We start from the raw sequence: 21,702 nt of genomic DNA, 5'->3' as shown, positions 1-21,702 counted from the left end.
TTACTTTCACAAGAATTTGCATATTTGCAGGCATAAAATGTACATAAAAATAACTATGGTAATCAGAAATTTGGAAAGGATTTTCTGTGATCGTATATTCAGTAAATCAGATCTACAGCTGGGAGAATAACTATTCACCTTATTGTTTCACAAGTGGTAGTTAAAGTTTCAGGAAAGACCAGCAATCAAGGTTTAGCTTTTTGAAGAATAAGACTAGTAATTGCTTTAACATGCATATAGTTAAGTCTAATCTCAGAATTCCTGTTTTTGCTATAGTAGAAAACATTAGGAGCAAAAGGCATAAAGTGAAAAATTTAATGATAATATGATGAGTGTGCCAAGAAACAACATTTTTTAAGTTGTGTGTTGGTACATTTCTGTGAGCAACAGCAATTTTAGCCAAAATGTGCTCAGTAGATAGGAAAGCACGTAATACAGAGGGCAGACATGCATATAATTTAAAGTTACATTTTTCTTCTGACAAGGGTGAGAAGATGCCACTTGCCAAACACATGCATGTTCTCTAGATGAATCTGCCTCTCACTGATCTACCAAGCTACTCTTTTCTTTATCTGTTTTTATCTATCCTTTTATATTCTTATTTTTTTAATTTTTTTTGTCTTACTTTTTATTTGTATGTATAAATACTACACATTATAAACAGTGATCTCTTTGAAATTTAAACTTCATCTTAATTCTGTGGGGTTGTTTTTTTCTTTTCCTAAGCAGAGAGAGACAGTTCATTGTAAGACTTAAGTTTGTCTGCTGACACAGTCAGTGACTACCTGAGAAAGGCTGAAGTCATCCGTCTCCCCCCTCCTGCTAGGCTCCTGAGTGAGGGTATCAAAGACACAGCTTCAGATTTAAACAGTTCCATTCAAAATCTGGCTTCATTCTTACAAGAGAAGCTGCCAATCTGAATAGCCTGAAGCTGCTCACACTGCACTCCCTTTGAACTGATTTAGAATTATTTTAATTGTGCTGACAAGAAGAGAAACTCTCCTTTCACTGCAGTGAAATAACACAATGCAGCTATGCACTGAGCGGCCACTATTTTACAGTGAGGCTGGTGAGCTATCTACAGATGGACTTAACTGTAGATAAATTCTGCTAGCCTTGTTTAATTCTTTGGGATAAATGTTAGAAAAATTCTCATATAAAAATGGGACTTAGAGAGGTACTCAAAGAGCTGCCACAGATGATTTGTGTCCTATAGAAAAATAGATGTCAGAATATTCTTGGTCTACTTTTCAAAAATACATATAAAAACTAAAATAGAAACTTATTTATTATTACATGAAGGAAAAAGAGAGCACATATTAATGTCTAACACTAAAAAAAAATCCAACCAATTTTGTGAATCTTACTAATAGAAGGGAACATTATTCTATTAAGAGAGATATCAGTTCAGAAAGTATTAAAGATGGGGGGAGTCTGGCCTTTTGAACACCAGTCTTTAATATCTAAGACTACCTGAGTTTTCACCACTCACAATATCATTGTCTTCATTCAACTAAAATAGATATATGACATGAAAACAGATACAATCAAAATGCTTGCAGGAATGTTACCAGTTATACAGTCCTTACAGGGCTCACACTGAACTCCACCCTCCTTGTTTAGCAAATGTTTGTACTAAAGTACATGTAATTCCTCAAGCCAGACAAAGTCAGGACCAACACCCCACAGTATCTTTTCCATCTCTATTGGTCTATATCTGGAGTGCTCTTTACAGGCCTGGAGAAAAGGTGCTGCAGTTCTTGTTACAATTGTACACATTATGGATTGCCTAATTGAAGGCAAACATGATTACTACACTAGTACAAACTCTCTTAGGTGATTTCCAGGAGTTTTATAGTATTTTAATAGTAGAAATATTTTCTTAGTAGACATCTGTATCTTTGTGTTTGTTTGTACAACAGCTTTGCTTTTAGCTAGTTTAATCTGGGAAAGTAATGAATTCCACAAGGATGTGCAACCTGATCTAGGCAGGTTTCTGCTGTGCATACTCACGTGCGGCGGAAGGCAGCTCGAATGTCCAAGTCTCCACTTACAGGTGCTTCTGATGTGACAAAAAGTAACAAAGGAAAATGGGAAAGCAAGTCAACAAAATGCAAAAGTACACTGCTATTTCTAAAGTTTTGCTTTGCCGGCATTTTTAGAAATAAATTCTTATATTGTTAATTGTGATTAATTGCATACTGAAAGATTAACACATCACCTTTAAACATGTAGCCTTCACTAACTAGCTTTCAACATCCAGTGTTTTTTTTGATAACTTTTTTCTGTCTCATGTTTCATAATAACCTGGAGCCTGATGAACTATCTTATCTCTTGTCAATTCTCCTGCTACAAAATTTTAATTTCAATGGGGTCTTCACAGAGGATTTAAACCCTAATGAGAATATGACTGGACATAAACTGAATACTATTATTAATAATAAATTATAATCTATCCTCTGACAGCACAGGTAAATTCCTGGAACTATGTAGAGAGGTACAGAAACTTAATTAAGGATGTTTTATAGAGAGAATTTTATTACATTATTGATATAAATTGGTGTGCTGCTGCTGCTGCTAGGAGAAAAACTGTTCTCAGTTGCTGCTTCTAAGTCTTATGAATTCCTATCTAGTGAAACTATAAAAATTAACACTGCTGATCAAGTAACATAATGAACTTTTATCTTTACATTAGGTTCACTGGTAGCTGGACACCAGTTAATGTTGCAGATCCTTCAACAGAATTGCTGAAACTAGAAATGGTCCAAACATCCAGCTCTTTCAGGTCTCTTATGCTTATACTCTTTTACTTAAACTTTTCCACACTCAAGGCAAATTGATGTTGAACTGTACTTCCTTTTCAATTTATAAACTTTTTAGTATAGCACTTGTGAGGGTGGCACCATGCGTTAAGTAAAATGAGTCATCTGCTCTTAAAGCAATTTTAAGAGACAATTTATATATCTTCCTTTATATAGTAAGGAAAAATGAATTGACAATAGTGTCACACATCTAAATCTATTTTTTTTTTAAATATCCATTTTTTGTACTGAACTTTTGCCAAAATAAGAATGAACTTTCTTCTATTCTAGTGGAATTAAACATCATGAAAGAATGAATCTGAAACCATAATAAAGCCAGAGAAAAGGTGGGCAGTTTTGCATCTTTGAGTGTGCTTTCTTTAAAAGCATCACAGTTCTGACTAGAGTGACAACCAAGTGGTATTTCTAATGATGCCAATCTCATTCTCCTCTCTGGATCTTCAGGTCTATATTTCAGGTCCATGCTTGTCTAGTAACCACTATGTACCAGAAAGAATTGTTGGTGGACAGGAAAAAAATACAGGGGCAGAAAGATTAAAAAAAAATAGATGGAATGAATTCACCTTACCATTGACTGTCAGGCTGAAATTAGAGCTATCAAACTTGTCCTTGGTGGACACCTCACATCTGTACCCTCCTGCAAAAGTCATGTTTGCTTCTATTATTTCCATTTCAAAGGTGTACACCTAGAAGAGACACCAGTGATACAATAATTAAGTTAGAAAATGAAATGGTGAAAGAGAAGGAATATATGGACAGAAATAGACAAAAGAAGAATTATGTCTTTGTGTCCTTTTAGAACTAAGAATCTGGCAAGTGTCCAACTCATTACTGTAACAAAAAATTACCTATAAGCCCCAATTCAGTAGAAACAGCTGAAGACTGCTGTCAGTACAGGTATTCCTGAGGACACAAAGGTGCATTAGCAAACTACGCTGGGACATACACTAATTGCATGTGCATTGGAAACAGGAATAAAGCTTTCACCAAGCAGTTTTAGCCTCTTCCCAGAACGTATGCAGAACGTGCCAGAATTCAGCAAAAGGAGTGGCTAATGTGAGCGAGCCTGTCCAGTTCCATCCAGGAGAGGGTGGTAGTGGCTCATGTACCACGGAGGAAGCAACGTCGCGGTACAGACTCATTCCTGCTCAGGTGCCTTTGGACAAATTTCTGGTAAAAAATGGGTCTTACTCAGCTACATAAAACAGTCTAGACAGTCCAAGAGAGCAACGAATTCCAGCACCAATAGCAGAATGATTGACTTATTAAGACCAAGATAGACGATGCTTAAATAGCTGTCTAATTGTTTTCTCCAAGTTTCTGGAGAGGAAGATGAAGGGAATCCTGCAGTAGAAAGTGCAAAACTACTCCCCCAGTCCTCCAGATGTTTTCTCATTTCACCATAGATAAAGTATGCAAGAGTCTGTATGTAAAGATTGTCTCTTGTCTCTGTGGTCAAAACACAGACTTCTGTGGATAAGTATAGCCCTGTGTGTTTCTTTGGGTACCTTAACATCAAAACAGTCCTATTTTAGTTTATATTTTCCTCAGATTAAAGATTAGTACCTAGAAGACTGAGAATCCTGTTCTGCCAATTGTACCTTGGTATTTCGATCATAACTGTCATGTAGCTGGAGATGTTGCCCCACTTTGCTTCCCAGGTCCATCCACTTTCCTTTGAACCATTTCACTGATGGCTTCTTCAGCAGGCTCTCACCTGCAACTTTGGCAGTGAATGTGATGTTTCCACCTTGCAGGAGAAGTAGATTAAAGTAAGATTATCAGTTACATTTATGTGTTGTATCACTGCTGTCACCCTGTACTTGGAGAAGTAATAGTCAAGCAACAGGTACAGTGTACAAACTTCACTTGACTAACATCACTCACCAACAGTAACTTCTCCATCCTGTGGTCGTGCCACAAAGAGTCCAATGGGGTCCAGAGGTTCTTCTGGTTGTGTTTCAGCAGATGAAACTGAAATAAACATCATAATTACTATTTAGATTCCTTTGCATCAAACTATATAGTGAACTAGTTAATTAATTTAAAAACTTGTCAGTAGATTTCTTCTGCCTCTGAGATTCCTTATTGTTTATGATCTGCTTTCATTTACTGTCTTTATCTCACACTAAGGAGTCCCTGTGAATATTCTTCCCTTCTGCTAATAAACCAGACTTGATGTCAATGTTAATTTTCTATTACCTTCTGTGTTTTGGCTGCTTTCTGCTGGTGGAGCAGGTGACTCTGAGGCAGCTGGGGCTGGAACAGCTTCTGCAGGAGTGACTGTCTCACTTTTTTCTGGAAATGAATGTAAGCCAAGATTAGAGAAAGTCTATTTCCTCTTTCTTTTTGAAGAAATTTTGCAAAAGAGGAGCCTTTAATATATTTTAGGAAATGCAGAGAAATTGCTGTTGTTTCCTAGAGCTTAAGGATGTGCTGAAAGCAGAAGGGGCCCACTGAAGCCGGATGATGAGGCTTTTTCTTTTGCTGAGCTCAGAAAGAACTGATGCCTGGTTTTAAAATTTCTGTAGTCTTGATGTGTAGAAACTTGTCAGGTGATGAATAATGCTATTAGTAGTTGCAAATGTCAGTAAATGAAAGTAACTACTGTCAGTTTCTAAACAGAAAAGGTAATGAAAAAATGATGTAATTATTATATTCGTAAACAGTTTTCTTATTCATGAGATTTTTTTTAATGATGCTGTTGGAATGTAATGTTCCAAAGGCTATTGTTGTGTGCAGCTTGGAAAAAGCTCTAGACACTGCTAGTAAACAATACAAAGTATTTTACAAATCCATCTGTAATATCTTCCCCTGGCTTATGGAAGTTTGTATCCTCTCAATTAAACCATGACCTCAGAGACAAATTTAGGCAAATGCATTTGGCACAATGGAGAAGACAGAATTGTCTGAAAATTGAGTAGGAGTGAGCAACTGGAGCAGATGGAGGGAGGTAGAATTTCTTGAAATAGATCAGTTGCAGCAAGATATTTTTTCTCTGTAGGTAGTGGAGCCACTTCTAAATAATAACGGGCAATCCAGTTACTCTGTAGCATTACATATTCTGCTCCACTATGCTCCATAGCATTACTTGCAAGTTTTCTGCCTATAGCAACCTCTACATGGAACTAACCTGAAAGACAATGAGGAAAATATAATGAGGACAATATGGACCAGTTTTCTTCCAGGATGAGCTAGTCAGCAGGACCATATTTCTGCATGCTCTGACAGCAGTCAAGTTGTTCTAATCCATACCAGGATTTCCCTTTACACATAATCTGTCATGTCCTGTCTTTGCATATGGAACAGGACATCTTGAATCATGTTAAACACTCCTCCATTTCTTTTCAGCTGACCAGAAGGTCTCAAAAGGTCTCATCATGTTGCTAGAACAAACAGTGATAGCAAAGAAAAGGAAGTGATATGAACAATGTGAGTTTGAGGCTTTTCACCAAGTTGAAAAGCAAAAAGTCAAATACCAGAAGTGGTAAATGGATACAATTTTAGAAGGGAAAAAGGTATCTGGAAGGTCAAAATGTATCAAAAAATGAGTGATTTCATCTATGCTAAGCATCTTCAGATGCTTTTTCATGAGAAAATTCCAGGGAATTTATATTTTTAATTTATTCCCAGGAAAAGCCTGGGAAAGTTTTTGAAACTGGTCTTTTAATGTGTACAAAGGTAGTAATAACGGGAGATACACAAACATTCAAAATATTCAAACCCCTCTTGAAATACATATTTTTGGTAGCAGGAGATTTGGGGAATGTATGAGCTTCTAGAAACATTACAGTAAGACTTGTGCTTTGTCAATTGTTACAATTTTGTATTTAAATTAAATTATTATAAGAAAATTCCAGTCCTAAGATTAGGCATCTTAGTTTAGGTCGGGGTGAGAGTTAGATTAGCTTTACTTTGCTTTGCTTTTCAGTAGTTAAGTGTAAAATCTTGACAGAATTCTAAAGGTGTACATTGACATTTCCCCTATGATCTCTTCTCTGTGGACTTCTGATACCTGGAAAGAGGTGCTTTAGCCACTGGAAATGTATTCCTCAGCTTAATATGAATTAGCAGCTTCAAATAATTGGGCAAAACAGATGTATTACTGGTAGAGAAATTTTACAGTGTTATAATAGGCTAATTTCCATGTGTTTATCTGTGAAGGTTGCATGTGGGACTGGAAATACTGATTAAACCAGAATTGCATAGGAAATTATGTACCTGGTTCCTTGATCTTGAGTTCAAATTTGACCTTGGAACTTCCAGCTATTACAGCATATGTCACATCATCTTCTTTTCCTACATTATTGATTGTCAGTGAATGCTTGTTGCCTTCTGTCTTGATGACATATTTTTCACTTTCAGTAATTTCTGTGCCAGCTCGCTGCCATTTCACCTTGATGCCAGATTTTTCTGTCTCTGCTTCAAACACAGCTGTGTTTCCGGCTGTCACCTCTGTTGTCTTTGGCTTCTTGGTAAATGCAGAAACTAAAAAAAAGAGAGAGGGCTCACTAAAATCTGTTTTGCAGTTGTGGCATATCTGGTGTAGTCAGCTGTTGTGGCTGCAGCAGCTGTCTCCTTTCTTTCCCATCTGCCCGTGCAAGTTATAAATTACAACACTTTACACAGAGAAGCCGTGGAATTATCTTTGAGTTTATCAAGTTCTGTGTCTCACTGAGATGTCGTATGTCCTCCACATTGCCATGAAATAAAGTGGAATGGATAGGAAAATCACCTCACTTTCTGTCTTCCTCTTTCTTTTTCCCCATATTGAGCTCTGATTTTTCATAAGTGAATGTTTTGGTCTATGACAAGAAAGCATGGAATATATTCTTACATATCTAGCTGTCTACATTAATTTGCCATGCACTTTCATCTAGAATTATTAATTTTGTCCTAACAGCTGCTTAGGACAGTTGTTACAGTGGACCAGGATCTGCTCTTCCACAACACTTTGTGCAGTAACCTGTGCCCTAATACACCACAAGGAATTAATGGTTCATCTTTAGTCCTTCTGTTTTGACTGATCAAGGCTTTAGTGAAAAGGAATTCACATTCCTATCATGACCCTTGTAATTCCATTCCAGCTAAAATGATATCAATTGTTTGTATTCAGAAGTTTACTTCAGCATTAAAGTTGCACTTGCCTACATGACACTCTACAACAATTAGTTTTCTAATAATTTTCAAGAAGTAGATTAAAATATTTCCTCAATGTGTCAAGAAACACTTCGGAAGCTTATAAGGAGAATTAATGACATTATTAATATATAGGCTGAACAAGTGTAAACCAAATGATGTTTTAATTCATATGGAATCGAAGTACCACAGCAGAGAGGAAACTGTAAACAAGCAAGGTATCATGATTTTGATCCATGAGTATCCTAATCTCACTCAAGATTAGGTTTTAGTAAAGTAACTTGTTTTACTATTTTCTTTAACCTGATTTATTTATTTATTTATATTTCTTCATCTTTATTTTGAATCAAGTTTTTAATTTCATGCTCATGTTTTTTGTCTTAATGAAATCTGTTATCATTTGCTAATTGCCATGAGCTATTTTCATACGTAAAAATATCAGCAATTAACATTCTGCTTCATACACTGTATGTTTTTTGTGCATTATTCTGTCATCTTTCTATTGACTCACCCCTGTATAACTACATTTTTATAAAATACTAGTAATTTTATCACATCTAATTTTATCAGTCACCTCTGTGGCAAATTGTCTACGGCCCTACTCCTCTGGCTGCCACAAGAACTCTTCCAAACAACACAACAACAGTTATAATTAGCTTTGAACTTTTAGTTCTGCTTTATTAAAATGAAAGGAACATGGCATGAACATGTTTTGAAAGGAAAAGCTTATATTAATGTTGAAACAAGTGCTTTAGTTCATGTAAATGGTATACTATTAATAATGCCATATATTATTTTTATAAAACCTCTATTTTTGTAACATGTCTTCAGACTGCATAATTTAGTTAGCCTTATTGAGTTATATCTGCAAGGATTTAATCTGATGGCCTTTAGTCTTTAGTCATAACACAATTCATGCTTCTGGCATTGTTTTGCAAGAATTTTAACCTTCTTAAGCATCAGTTAAAATATCAACTACAAACACTTTTAGAATTTAGTAAAGACTGAATTTTGCTTTTCTTCATTATATAAAAACCAAAATTACATTTTTTTCAATTTCTTTTTCTTCTCCCCCCCACACCTTTTTTATATTTCTGATGAAAACAATTTTAGTTTTCAATGAGCCTACAAAAGCCTTGACTTACCTCCTATTTTATTCTTCTGCATGCTTTCCTTCCCTGTTAAAAGTGTGGGAAATTTCCCCTGGGAGTGGAATGTTCCTGCATGCTTGTAATTGAGGCTTTTTCTAATCTGGTGCAATAGTTCTTTTAAAATATAGTGCTTTGTAGAATATAGGACTATGTACTATAGTGTCCTACAGTGGGCTGCCTGTTACCAGCTGCACACCTTTTGATACTGTACTGCACTGCTGTAAATAACACAGCAGGGCAGGGTGTGTATTGGTGCAGTGTTTCCTAAATAATTGCAGGAGAATTACTGTACACAGCAGGCTGGGCATGCAGGATTCAAAACACCTGGAAAGGTGGCCAGGCTGCTGCACAGTGGGGAGACAGGTCACTTCTGGTACCCACTCCACTACTGACTAGCTAGCTCCTTTCCCTATGATTCTACAAACAAAGCAGCAAAGAGTTTTCAGTCTTTGAGTGCTACTATCATCACTCTTCTATTTAAGCACAAAAGAATCTATAAATATATAAATTACCTAACAGCAAAGTGATTTGTAAAGGTTCCAGCCTACAGTGTCGCGGTTTCATGACACGCATACTTGGAAGTAACTCTGATCTGCTGCACACTCTGTAAAGTGATTAGATTTCTTACATTTGCTTTGTAGATGACTCAACAAGAACAAAATTATTGGTGAGAACACAGTGAGAAATCTCTACCCTACATAAGAATTCTGGCTTTAGGAAATCTAAACACATGTACAGAGGTTTATGAGTAAGACTCCGTGTATTCCCTCCTTTCCCCTTGTCCTGCCAAAAAACTCAGTTCCAGCTTAAAACAATTGTGAATATTTCTGGTAAGCACAGAATTGCAAAAGTCCAAAATCTCCCATGAGAACAAAGGCCTGCAAGGACAGTTGTTGTGTACCCACTTTTTCACTGGTAAAGGAGACTTGAGTTTTAATTGAGTCTTTTTCTAATATTTGAGATTCAGTCAGGGGCAGTAATATTCTAATATTTGAGATTCAGTCAGGGGCAGTGTCCGTAGTGGCTTCTCTATATCCAGCTGTATTCTCTTTCATCTTTCACTGCTCTTTTTGCAAAGGAAAACTAAAGATGTAGGGCTGTTGATTTTACAGGAAATTACTTTGCTGCAGAAGAGAGATTGAACAAGTATGTGAAGAGAATACAGTATTTTTCCCTTTTGGGGAAAAAAAGGGGCTGCTCAACAGGATAAAGAGTTCAGTTATTCCCCACCCCTTCATTGCTGGTGCTACTTAAGTAATGTGTAAATCCAAGCTGACCAGAGGTTTTCTTTTTCTCACGCAGTTGTACCAATCCAATTCAGGTGTTTCCTCATTAGGAATGCTCCTAAACAGCACTATCTAAAACTTCTGGTCTGTCCTGAGAACCACACTTCTGCCTGCTTTTATCAGAAACACATTCCTCATCTGACAATCTCTCTCACTTCAGTGTTTGGCTTCTACCCAGATATATCACTCTGAGTTCTATAGATCCATCCCATACTCTAAACACTCTTGAATATAACCACCACCATGAGGCAGTGGAAAACCCAGTGACTGTGACACATCTTGTGTGATGTTGTGTCAGATGCTGTCCTGTGTTTATCCAGACTCCAGGTGCCCATGCAGTTAGGCGCCATAGGGCTGGGGCAGCTGATGTCCTCTGCTGCCCACTGTGTTAACTCTGATTCCTGGGATGCTCTGACCCAGCCAGCACAGGGGGAGAGAAAGGTGACATCAGTACTGGCACACCATGGCACTTCTGGAGAGAGAGCAGAGAGCCGTGTGAGTTACCAGTGCTGATGAAGACAGAGTGTTGAAGGTGTTCTGTGTGTTTAGTGGGGATGGAATTGGTGTTGCTTTGGGGATTTAATGGAGGGAGAGAAGAGGGATGTGAAGCTAATGAAAGAAAATGAGCCTAGGGCCACTTTGTACTAACCCATTTTTCAGCACTTCACCTCTCATAACCCAGGCCTTCCTAATCACTTCTAGCTTCCATAATGCAAACACACTCACATAACTTCTGAGTAACATAAACCAGCAAATTTTACCCCAGGCAGAAGAGGAAACAGCTGTATGTGGTCTGCAGTTATCTTGCAGAAACTTTTTGGTGGTTAAGGCTGCAGCAGCCAGAACTTGCATCTTCTAAAACTCTGGAAACACCTGAAGATGTACACATCAGCCATAACACTATATATGTTACACAAATTACAGCTTAACTGGTCAGTAATAAAAACCTCTGTTTGGAGATCTGTCATCAGATTGCATTTTGAAAATTTACTAGCAGGTCTTTCAATCAGGAGGATGAAGAAAAATAAAAAACATTTGCTTTGGGCCAAATTAAACTAGAATGAAATAATTTCAGTTCTAAATCTAATTTTCTGTAGTAGTCACCTAAATAAAAGAACAAAACTAGTATTCTTCCTCATTCTGCTGCTAATTTATTAAATCTTCATACTAGCATCTTCAAGCTTTCTCCTTTACTTTCTGACCTGCTTTCAAGCAATGTCCTTCTAACATCCATCACCAAACAAGTTTATTATTATGATTCAGGTCTTTTTCATACACTCTATGCAAACCCCCAAAAATGGCTACGCTACTACCAGGGTTTCTATCTATTGTACAAATAATGTTTCCTTTACTCTCTTGTTGAAATATCTATTTACTGGGCTTTTGTTTTATGAGTGTTTTGAGGCAGAGACTGTATTCCTGTTGTCTTTGTACAGCATTAACTTGTTAGTAGGTAGCTGCTAAGTACTGTTGTATCTCTAAAAGGAATAAAAATTACTATTAGAAGCTAGAAGAGTAATTCTTATTTATTATTGTCAGAAAAAATGGAGGTAAGGTGTATATTAAAGTAATGTTCAAATTACCAAAATAATTTCATTTGCTATCAACATTCCCTAAATAATCTGGCTTAGAGTCACAAGAATCAGTTGAAAACATATTCCTGAAATATTGGAATTTCATAGTATGTGTGAACTATGTGCAATGAAAGTGAGCAAGAAATGTGTTTTCTACAAGAGTGATTTTAACTACATAGAGTGGTACAGGAGAATGTGTGTTAGATGACATTTTCAGATGATATTTCTGCCTTTCTGAAATAAAACCTGCTAAAGGTATACATTCTTGAGGATAATCTAATATATCTGGTTGATGCAGATGCTAGAAACTACAGGAAATTTGTAACGAGTGAAATTAGACAAAATAATCACGGCTGAGTTATCTTACTGCACATTCTCTCGATTTGGTGTTAACATATGTATTGGTCAATATATTTTAATAATATTACAAAAGCAGTATTAGCTTTTGGAATTCTTTAATTTGTTAAGACTTCATGTTGAAAATTGATCTTTTCTTACACTTGGCATCTAGTTTTGCTTCTATATCATTTGCTCTTCCATTGAGTTAAAAGCCAAACAGGTTAAGCCAAGTTCAGTAATGGAGCTTGTAAATTCCTTTCTGAGGAACTATATAAAGATGCTGCACATTCCTCAGTCAGGACCTAAGTGGCTTCTTGCAATTACAAGCTTAATCATTCCATGATCCAAAAGCTATTGAAAGCCTCAATCTTATCATTCCTTGCCTACTTCAGCAGCTGAGATTGCAAATTCCTGCAACATGAGCAACAGGCAAGGAATAGTTTCACTAATCAGTCACCTCTCTATGCATCCATTACACTTTCTGGAAAAGGGGGATAGTAGTGTTCAGCTTGGTTTGAATCTTAACTTACAAAATAGAAAACTATGTCTGTATGAATTTAGGGTTTTTTCTGCATTCCTGTGGTGCAAAGAAGTTTGTTGTGCTAGATACTTGCAAATGTGAAAGAATGATCTCATATTCAAACTAAAATTCTGCAGTTTACTCTTTTTTTTTTTTTTTTAATTACGGAAGCCTCTGTGTACTTACGAGTTATTTGTAAATTCTTGATGAAATTTCCTAATCAGAACTACAAAATATAGACTCCCCAATCTATAAAATATGTGAGTAAAAGCTGACAGATTTTCAGAGAAGGTGAGTAATATAGACTTCTCCTTTTTCCAGCTATAATAATGCACACACTTCCCATTAAGTCCTATTTATCTACTAAATTTGGTGTTTAAGAAGTCAACTATTTCCTCCTAATGTCAAAAATATTGTTAGGGAAATGGTTGGGGTTTGTTTAACATTTCTGAATTTTCAGAACAAAAAAATGATCAAAATTTCCAAAGATAAACTATGAAGAGTTTAAATCAAAGAGAAGAACATAAAGTTTCTGCAACAGAATCCTGCAAAAAGTGGTGATTTTCAAAATTTGATTGTTTGCTCTGACACTAAACTCTTACAGGTCTTATGCATTCTGTTGCTCTTGTGGATGGTGTAGATTTTCTAAAATGCAAAGACAATACTTTTGGCATTCTTGAAATAAGTCGTGGAGTGCTTTACCCTGAAGTATTTTAGTTGGGCAGTTGAAAGTGAAAGAATATCTACTTCACCATGCCATTTTAAGTTTAATGGTTTATTCAATGATTTTTGGTTTTCTGGTGGGAATTTTTGGACGGTTTTGTTTATTTAGTTTTTGGTTTTTTTGTTGTTTTTTTTTTTTTTTTTTTTCTTTGTTTCCTTTTATGTGTTAAAAGCCTTGTAAAAATGGCAGATATAAGCAGAATATTTCTGGTCATTCTTTGACATGAAGAAATTTCTTTTGCCTATACACCAGATGCACAAATTTCAGTAATACAGACTAGGGACTTCTTTGGACTCTTCAGTAATCTAACTATATGATGTGTGAAAGGCAGGAATTGTGATTTATCCAAGTATGAATTGCCCAGTGGTTATTTGGCCCTCCTGAGATGATGCTCAGCATTATCCCATCTTGAAATGGCTTGAACTGTATAAACAACATGAAATAGAAAACCAAAGGGATTAGTGTCTCCTGGGAGACTGAGAAGATCCTCTCTAAAAGTTGTGGGGCATGTGACTGGTTCTGTCTCGGTCAGAGTGAGTAACAAGAGCTTTTCCTCCCCCTGCTGTGATAATCCCAGTGTTTGGTCTAGCTTGCTCATAAGAACTGCGTGGGACTAGTGATGTTAGACACCTGTTAGATTTCTCTGGAGAAATAAGTTGGAATAGAATTTCTCTTCACCATTAGCCAGCAAAAGTGGGCATCTTCACAAACAGAGACACTGCCTCTCACCCACAGAGAATGAAAATATTTATTAAAAGGCAGTTAAACAATTAGAAATCAGAAGTCATAATGCCAAGGTATCACTGTCAAATTTTGCCTACTCTATTGTATTTATTTTTGTCTGCATTCACAACAATGAGACATTTTCAATAAAACCTAAAAGTTGTATGATTTAAAAGCAGAATATGAGTATGATTTTCTCATTTTTGGAGTGATTACTGAACCTTTGCAGCTTATATTTTCACGTTTATGTGTACAATTACGGGATCTAATATATATTTCTTTTTTATATACAAATCTACTTTAATTAGAAATGGTAACCTCATGAACATGAAATGATGTTATATTTGTAATACAATGGAAGGGTTGCTGACACCACTGTTGTTTTAGGGTTATCATACAGAGTGAACATAAAGAATCTTGTTGGAGTTAACCATGCTTTGGTTCTTTGCAGGTTGTAATGGGGGAGACTCTGGGTGTGTAATAGGTCTGCTTCTGGCAGTGGCTGATTTCAAATGTTTTGGTCAAATGAAGGTTCTTAGCAAGTTCTTTTGTTATTGTGACCATAGGAGATTGTCTCACTGGCCAAACTGAGAGGAGACCAATGCCTGCTCAGGCCTTTGCAAAGCACAAAGGCCATTATTAATAAATCTCCACAGCTGTCACTGGCTAACTCTGGAAACTGCACATGATTAAAAACATGTGCACCTTCTATTGCACATTCAGGTAGTGGTGATTCTGGGTGTGCACTGGCATCTATGAAGTGACAGCTCTAAAGTGGAGAATCCCAGATTTAGTACAAGTTTCTCCAGGCCTGACTATTGAATATGTTTACAATTGACAAACAATCATAAATTCAGATTTTGTCAGCTTTTTTTTCCAAACTTGTGGATGCAAAGTGCTCCTGAGATGTCTTCCTCTGCAGGTGTCCTGAAGTTAAGTGCCTCTTCCTTTTCTTCCCAGGCTCTCTTCCTCATCAAAACACCAGATCCATTGCACCTTGTACCCTGTTCTAGGCCTCCTCTATGTGGGCTGCATCTGAGTGATTCCTTATTTGAAGATTTTTAATTAAAACATTCATAAATCTGAAATACTTTTCTGGCATTTTTCTATGTGGCCCTGTGACCTTGGTTTCCTGAAAAGGGCGAGTTATCTTCTGGCTCAAGGAGAAAGAATGAAGAAGGGCAAGAGAAAAGAAATTGCATGTATTCTTCACAGTATAAATCAAAAGCCTTTTTTCCCTAGAGTTCTATTCTCAGTCATTGAAAGAAACAGAAAGAATAAACTCTGACCAGGTACTGTTTGCTTTCATTTTCACAGAGATTTCATTCACAATAAGCACCATCAATTTTTTTGGCAATATTTCTTCTACAAATTGTCAGGGGAAAAAAACCCAAACCCGAAATAAAAGCAGGAGAGGTTTGTACTATTTAACTGTCCAAGAGTCAATACAAGCCTTTACTTATTTTTTTTTCTGAGTCCTAAAGGTGACCAGAAAGGAAAGGAGAAATTAAAAGCATTTGAGAATTAAATGCATTTCACCTCTATTTCTTCCTCATCCAAAGTCTCTTGAGAAAATTCTGTGGCTGAGGTTATCAAAGCAGTTAGTGATTTCTTTTCAAGATCACTCAATATCTCTTACATTTATAACTTAATAAAATAAAATTTCCTTTTCCTATCTATTTATTTTTTTCCATTGAGACATCTCATTTCTCTAGAATACATAATCTACTCACACTTTTCCTGTCAAGCTGTTCTTAGTTTTGTCTGCCAGTTACGATCCTTACCTGTTTTCTTTACCGGCTCTGGCATCTTCACTTTGTTTCTGGTGGAGCTCCCAGCTGCATCTAGGAAGCAGGGTATGAATCACACGGGAATGTGACTGCAGGGCTTTTGAGACCCCCTAAAGAAGCACTGGATGGAAGCCCCCATGCTGCTCCTCCCCTCGATCCCCCCCGTTGTCGACTAGGCACCTTATCAGCAGCGGGACACACTTGACAGGCGACATCAGCCGGGCTAAATATAGCCAAGTTCCAGGAGCCAGGGAGCTCAGGCCACCCAGGAGTGGCTACCACGGATCTGCTGCTATAAACCAGAGCACAGTGTGATGCTGCACGCGTGTGCGGTGCATTTTCTAGCTCCAGGCATGTATTGCCATGTTTATAGCACATGCAGCAAACTAGATCTGATGGCTACATCTCCTGTGTGCTGGTACCTGCTTAGTCTAAGTGTGCATTTGCTTACGTTCTTATTACTTATTTCAGTTTTTGTTTTTATCATAATTGGGTCAGAGCTGAACAGCCCCTCACATACTGGTTTTGTTGTTTCTTTTTTTAGCTCTTCAGCCAAAGACTGTATTTGTAGAACTAACTGTGAACTTTAAGGAAAGAACTTTCTTTTGCAGAGACACTTACACAATACTGACATTTGCAGTCACAAGCAGAAAGCATGACACTACTTATATAGTTTTAGTCCTCCCTCCCTATCCACCCACTTGATCCACAGCATACGTTTCTTGATAACTAGCAAGGTTTTTTTTTCTTCTTCTTTTAAATATAATTTTTTAAATCATTCCAAGGTTCTATTTTATACCACTAGAAGTTTCAGTTTTGCTTAATCATATAAAAAAGATCTGGGGGAAAATCTCACTAGAAAATTATTCTTGTATGGCCATTTCATGCTCCGATCTTTGCTTTTTACTTATTCATATATTTAGCATATGGCAAAATAGTAACTGTGGACAATCATTCTTTTATTATCATGATGTTTTATCAATTTTGAGTTTTAAGCTTTGCTAGAAAAACTCTGGAGGCTGAACATTGAGCATATTTTAGCCACCACTAGTATTGAAAAAATAATTTAAAAAAAAAAAAGGTGTGGTTTTCATTTTTCCTCCAGCTTTACTATCTTGTAGAAAACAAATTTTAAAATTATTTCCTCTTTTGGCATGAAGTTCAGAATAGACCAGTGTGCAAGCAGCTCATCAGTCACTGTGCTCTGTGTCTGTCTTTCACATCTGACTCCCTCAGTAGGCTGGTAGGACAAATGTGAACGTGCAAGAAACACTGCTGATATCTCTTCTGATTTGAGGCCAAATGCTTCCTCCCCTTCCCCTGAAGCAATTTTTTATGGATGAGTGAGGAAGATGGGCAGGATGTCACCTGTGTTTATTTTCCATTGCCTGTGTTTCTAGTGGAGCACAAGTTACCGTGATACGTATTTGGCGACTGTCTTGTGCCTGAGGTATTTCACTGGGAGTCAGGAAATCTGGGCTATTTGCTTTCACTTGAAACCTTTCAAAGGGCTTGTGTCTCACTTCTTCCTCACAATGAAACCCAGCTATGAGGATTTAATCTGATGCAGGGAAATGATCCTAATCCAATAATAACTCTTTGCAGATTTTGTTATTTTTAATGTGATTTAAAGTAATATTTCAATTATACTGCTATGTTCAAGACTGGGAAAAATTGATGTTTTGTCTGCTATTACACATTAGGTTACCAGGTGGCAGCATTGTTGCAATAGTAAACTTTTTTCTAGAATTTTCTATATTATATTACATTATGTAATATTACGTGATATAATATGATATTACTACTTTTAATAACAAAACTGATATGCAAATAAAACATATAATTTCAATGGTTACACTGACCCAAAACAGATGTGTAGTGGATTGTGATAACTACTTTCTAGTGCACTGCAACACTAGATAATTGTTTAGCAAGTGTGTGAAGTTTCATCCTGTATTCAGATGAAACTAATGTACAAGAACAGTGAAGCAACATGTAATAAATGTCTCAGGGCCTGTGCTTAAAAAGTGAGTGAGAGGGAAAATTCTTCCTTTTCGGAAGAATTACTGAAGTTATTGCTCTGTGCTTCATACAGTGCCTTTCACCACATAATTCAAAATCAAGTTCAAAAATGACAGAAATTGGTGGCCTGCAGTGACAGGCTGTGCAATTTTGGATAACTACAGAGAAAACCAAGGAAAAGACTACCTAACTTCTTATTAAAAGGCTATGTATTTAGGTGCTTGTGACTCTGCCCAAATGTAGGTATCCAGGCAGAAACTCTATATATTACTTTTCTATTTTGGGCTTCTTTTCCTGGTAGTTTCTGTCATGCCATTTAATTTCTTGTCTCTATTTCTGTTTATTTGTTTCTCTGCCTCTTTGTGTCACGAATTTACCACCTCCTCGGCGGCTCGGCAGTTTCTGAGGACAAGGCAGTAAAATTGCCTCAGTGGCTGCAGATTCCTGCTGCCGGCGGTGGGACAGCGCTGGTGGGACAGCTGAGGTGGCTCAGTGCAAAGCACAGACCCCGCAGGACTCATCCACTGAAGTGCTCACAGAATCACAGAATATCCTGAGCTGGAGGGGATCCACAAGGATCATCAAATCCAGCTCCTGACTTTGCTCAGGACAGCCCCACTATTCACACCAGGTGCCTGAGGGCGTTGTCCAGATGCTCCTTGAACTTTGGCAGGCTCCTGCTGTGACTTTCCTAGGAGCTCTGTTCTAGTGCCCACCCACCCTCTGGGTGAAGAGTCTGTTCCCAATATCCAACCTAATCCTCACTGTTTCCTTTGAGTTTTTGAATCACAGAGTGCGGGTGTGTACAGAGCAAAGCCACTTGACCTTATTGACAGAACTTGAGTTTACAGGGACTTAGGAGATTTGGGTAATGCTGGTCCTGCTTATTTGAGCTTTCCTCTGCACAGCCATTTTGTATCCCTACTCTTTGTACTCCATATTTTACTTCTTTCAGTATATTTGACAGCAACTTGCTTTCATTTCAGGGATATTCTTTTAACTGGCTTCATGATAGAGAGCTTGAGTCGCTGCATGTTCTAGACTATGGGGGAAAAAATGCAGTCTGCATATGCTCAGTGAGAACTTTCTACATTCCATCCTCTGAAGAAGTTATTTTTTTGGTCAGTGGGGTCCAGTCCAGGGGTCATCAGAGTTTTCTATGCCTTTATGTCAGGGCTAATGTGGGACTTAACTTAATTCAGACACTTGAACCAAAAGCAAGCAGCCTTTGTGTCCTGTGCTCCAAATGTTATCTCCCTCAGGCACATCAAAATAAAGGTTGGGGGGCAAATAGTTGGAACTTCAGAGAGAGAAGGGATCACACCAATTTGAGAGGGAGGAGGAAGTAAAAATGTGGGATTGAAAGATGGATTGGGGGAGAAAATTGGTTTTTCTAGGTAATATGGGAGGGATTTGAAATAGATTCTCAAAGGACAGGAGTATTAGATGGGGAGCTGGGATAGAAATGGGGCGGAGGGAAGAGAACTGGTGATAAGACTGAAACCATAAGAGGATGTGGGATGGAAAAGCTATAAATGGCTGAACAAATAATTTGGAACTGAGAACCATTCACATAAAGAGAAGATGACTGGATGCATATGTGAGAAAAGTTGGCCCTAGAGGAAGCAATGAACTACCTGGGCCAAAGTTGAAAAAGGACATTGAGAATAAAGCAATTGGAATCTACTAAATATGGAGGCATCTACTGGCTGAATCTAGGCATGGAGAAAAGCTGAACAAAGAGCTGGGAATTGATAGCTCAGGCTGGCAGAGAAAGGAAAGCACAGTGTGGGTGAGTGGGGAAAAAATGGAATAGGGAATATCTAGAGAAGAAATCTAAAATTATGTTTCTGAAAGCAGACACCCAAAATTCAGAAACCTAGGTAAATCTAAAAGAACCCAAACTGATTTGTATACGCAAATGCCCAGCTCAGCACCCAAACATTCTTCACTTTGCATAAGGCAGAGGAATCGAAGCATTCTGCACAAAGGTACCAGTGGTCAAAGGGCTTCTTTTACCTAAAGCACTGCTGCTCTGCTGCTGGGGAGTTAAAACAGAAGCTCAGAGGGAACCCTTAAGGCACAGAAACTGCATTCCTTCCTACCACAAAGCCGCTTCCCCAATCCTTTGCATAACCTTGGTCTCCCCAGTACCTCCTCCCACCCTTCTTTCTCCTCCTCCACCTCCTGCTAACCCTTATCTGCTCCACCACATCCTCATTCCCCTCCTGTCCATAGACTGCTCTGCTCATTCTCACGTACTGCTTGGGCTCCCCAAGAGCAAAAAGTAACACTGTGGGGAACCAAAGGCATGAAGGAGGATGTGGCTGGATGAGTGGAGAGAATGGAAAGAAACACAGAATGGAAAGAAAGTTGCCCTGAAAACCCTGATCTAATAGGCCTGCTTTGAGTAGGGGGTTGGATGGGTGACCTCCAAACATCCCTTCCAACCCAGGTTCCTCTGTGATCCTGTGTGCTGATGTGAGGTGCTCAGCTCAGGCAGACATGGGTGAGTTATGAGTGAGGAAATGAGAAAGGATAACTCAACCTACTGCTGTTTTCATGCTCTCTGGAAGAAGTTCACATTCCCCAGCTCTTGGAATAGGACTCTGATTATTTGGGTTATATACAGACCTTTGTAATTGCACAGGTTCAACTGAGCCAAGTGAATTGCAATGTGCAAATTTGTAAGAGAAGAAAGGTGAAACTTGGTGAAGTTCTAGCTACTGTCACAGTTGCTTTAAAGACCAAGCTCTTAATCTACTTGACTGTAATATATTAGTGGGTTCATTACAGTAGCATTTTTATTACACGAACTACATGTTTAGTGTTTTAAGTATATGGGTATGCAAAACTATGCAAGTCTGATTTGAGTATTTCTTAGAAAAAGAAAAGGTGGTGAGATTGCAAAGTAACACACAAAATAAATTAGAAATAAATGCAAAATCTTGGAATTGGTACCACAGTCTGTGTCATATACTAATATTTTCTATCAATAATACATACATTTTAAATACACAAGTGTGGGATTTCCATTGAGAGCATACTGTTCTGGGCATTCTCAGAGGAAAAATTTTCATTGTGTTGTCATCAGTAATAAAGTCCTTTCTATGAATTTACAATGTGCAGCTAGGGTACAGGGAAAATTTTGAACAACAGTATAAATACACTGAACTGTCATGTGATATATGTACTAGTTATGAAGCTGGCAGTATAGTTTGAATTAAGCTCAATGATAATGAAGTGAATTTTGTCATGTGGACATTTGAATGAGGGAGGAAAAAATAAAAAGAAATGGAAGGCAAAGAGATTAAGTGATGCAAATAGACAAGTAAACTAGGGCAAAAGGCTTACTGAGGAAAAGAAACCTGGTAATGTACAGAACCTAAGCCCTGTTGTAATCACAAGTGAAGACAAACATGGATTGTAAGCCTCTGTCAGTGTATGAGTCTTGAAATATAGAGGGTGTAGAGATAAAATTTCATGGAGGAGGCAAAAACCTCCAGCAGATATATAGGGATGTGTGTATATGCATTTCTCAGGAAGTTTGGAGGATTCAGTAAATGTGGGCCTTCAGACAAAAAATAAATAATAGCACCTTTAGCTGCAGTT

At 37.6% G+C, this 21,702-nt stretch overlaps 1 protein-coding gene across 1 annotated transcript in view; it reads right to left on the bottom strand.

Annotated features, from left to right (window-relative positions):
* The window catches only part of MYBPC3 (myosin binding protein C3), a 62,867-nt gene extending 46,711 nt beyond the window's left edge, over window positions 1-16,156 (bottom strand). The window contains exons 1-7 of the mRNA XM_085581723.1: window positions 16,063-16,156; window positions 7,044-7,310; window positions 5,025-5,120; window positions 4,710-4,796; window positions 4,424-4,572; window positions 3,391-3,508; window positions 2,014-2,062 (exon numbers count right to left, since the gene is read on the bottom strand). Coding sequence (XP_085437849.1) covers window positions 2,014-2,062; window positions 3,391-3,508; window positions 4,424-4,572; window positions 4,710-4,796; window positions 5,025-5,120; window positions 7,044-7,310; window positions 16,063-16,087 — 791 coding nt within the window. The 5' untranslated portion in view covers window positions 16,088-16,156. The remainder of the gene's footprint in view (window positions 1-2,013; window positions 2,063-3,390; window positions 3,509-4,423; window positions 4,573-4,709; window positions 4,797-5,024; window positions 5,121-7,043; window positions 7,311-16,062) is intronic.
* Between the last annotated feature and the right edge of the window lie 5,546 nt (window positions 16,157-21,702).

Source organism: Lonchura striata, chromosome 5 (assembly GCF_050655825.1).
Source record: "Lonchura striata isolate lonStrDom1 chromosome 5, ASM5065582v1, whole genome shotgun sequence".
Taxonomy (NCBI): Eukaryota; Metazoa; Chordata; class Aves; order Passeriformes; family Estrildidae; genus Lonchura; species Lonchura striata.
The sequence above is the reverse complement of the archived record's forward strand: the minus strand, read 5'-3'. Positions and strand labels throughout refer to the sequence as shown.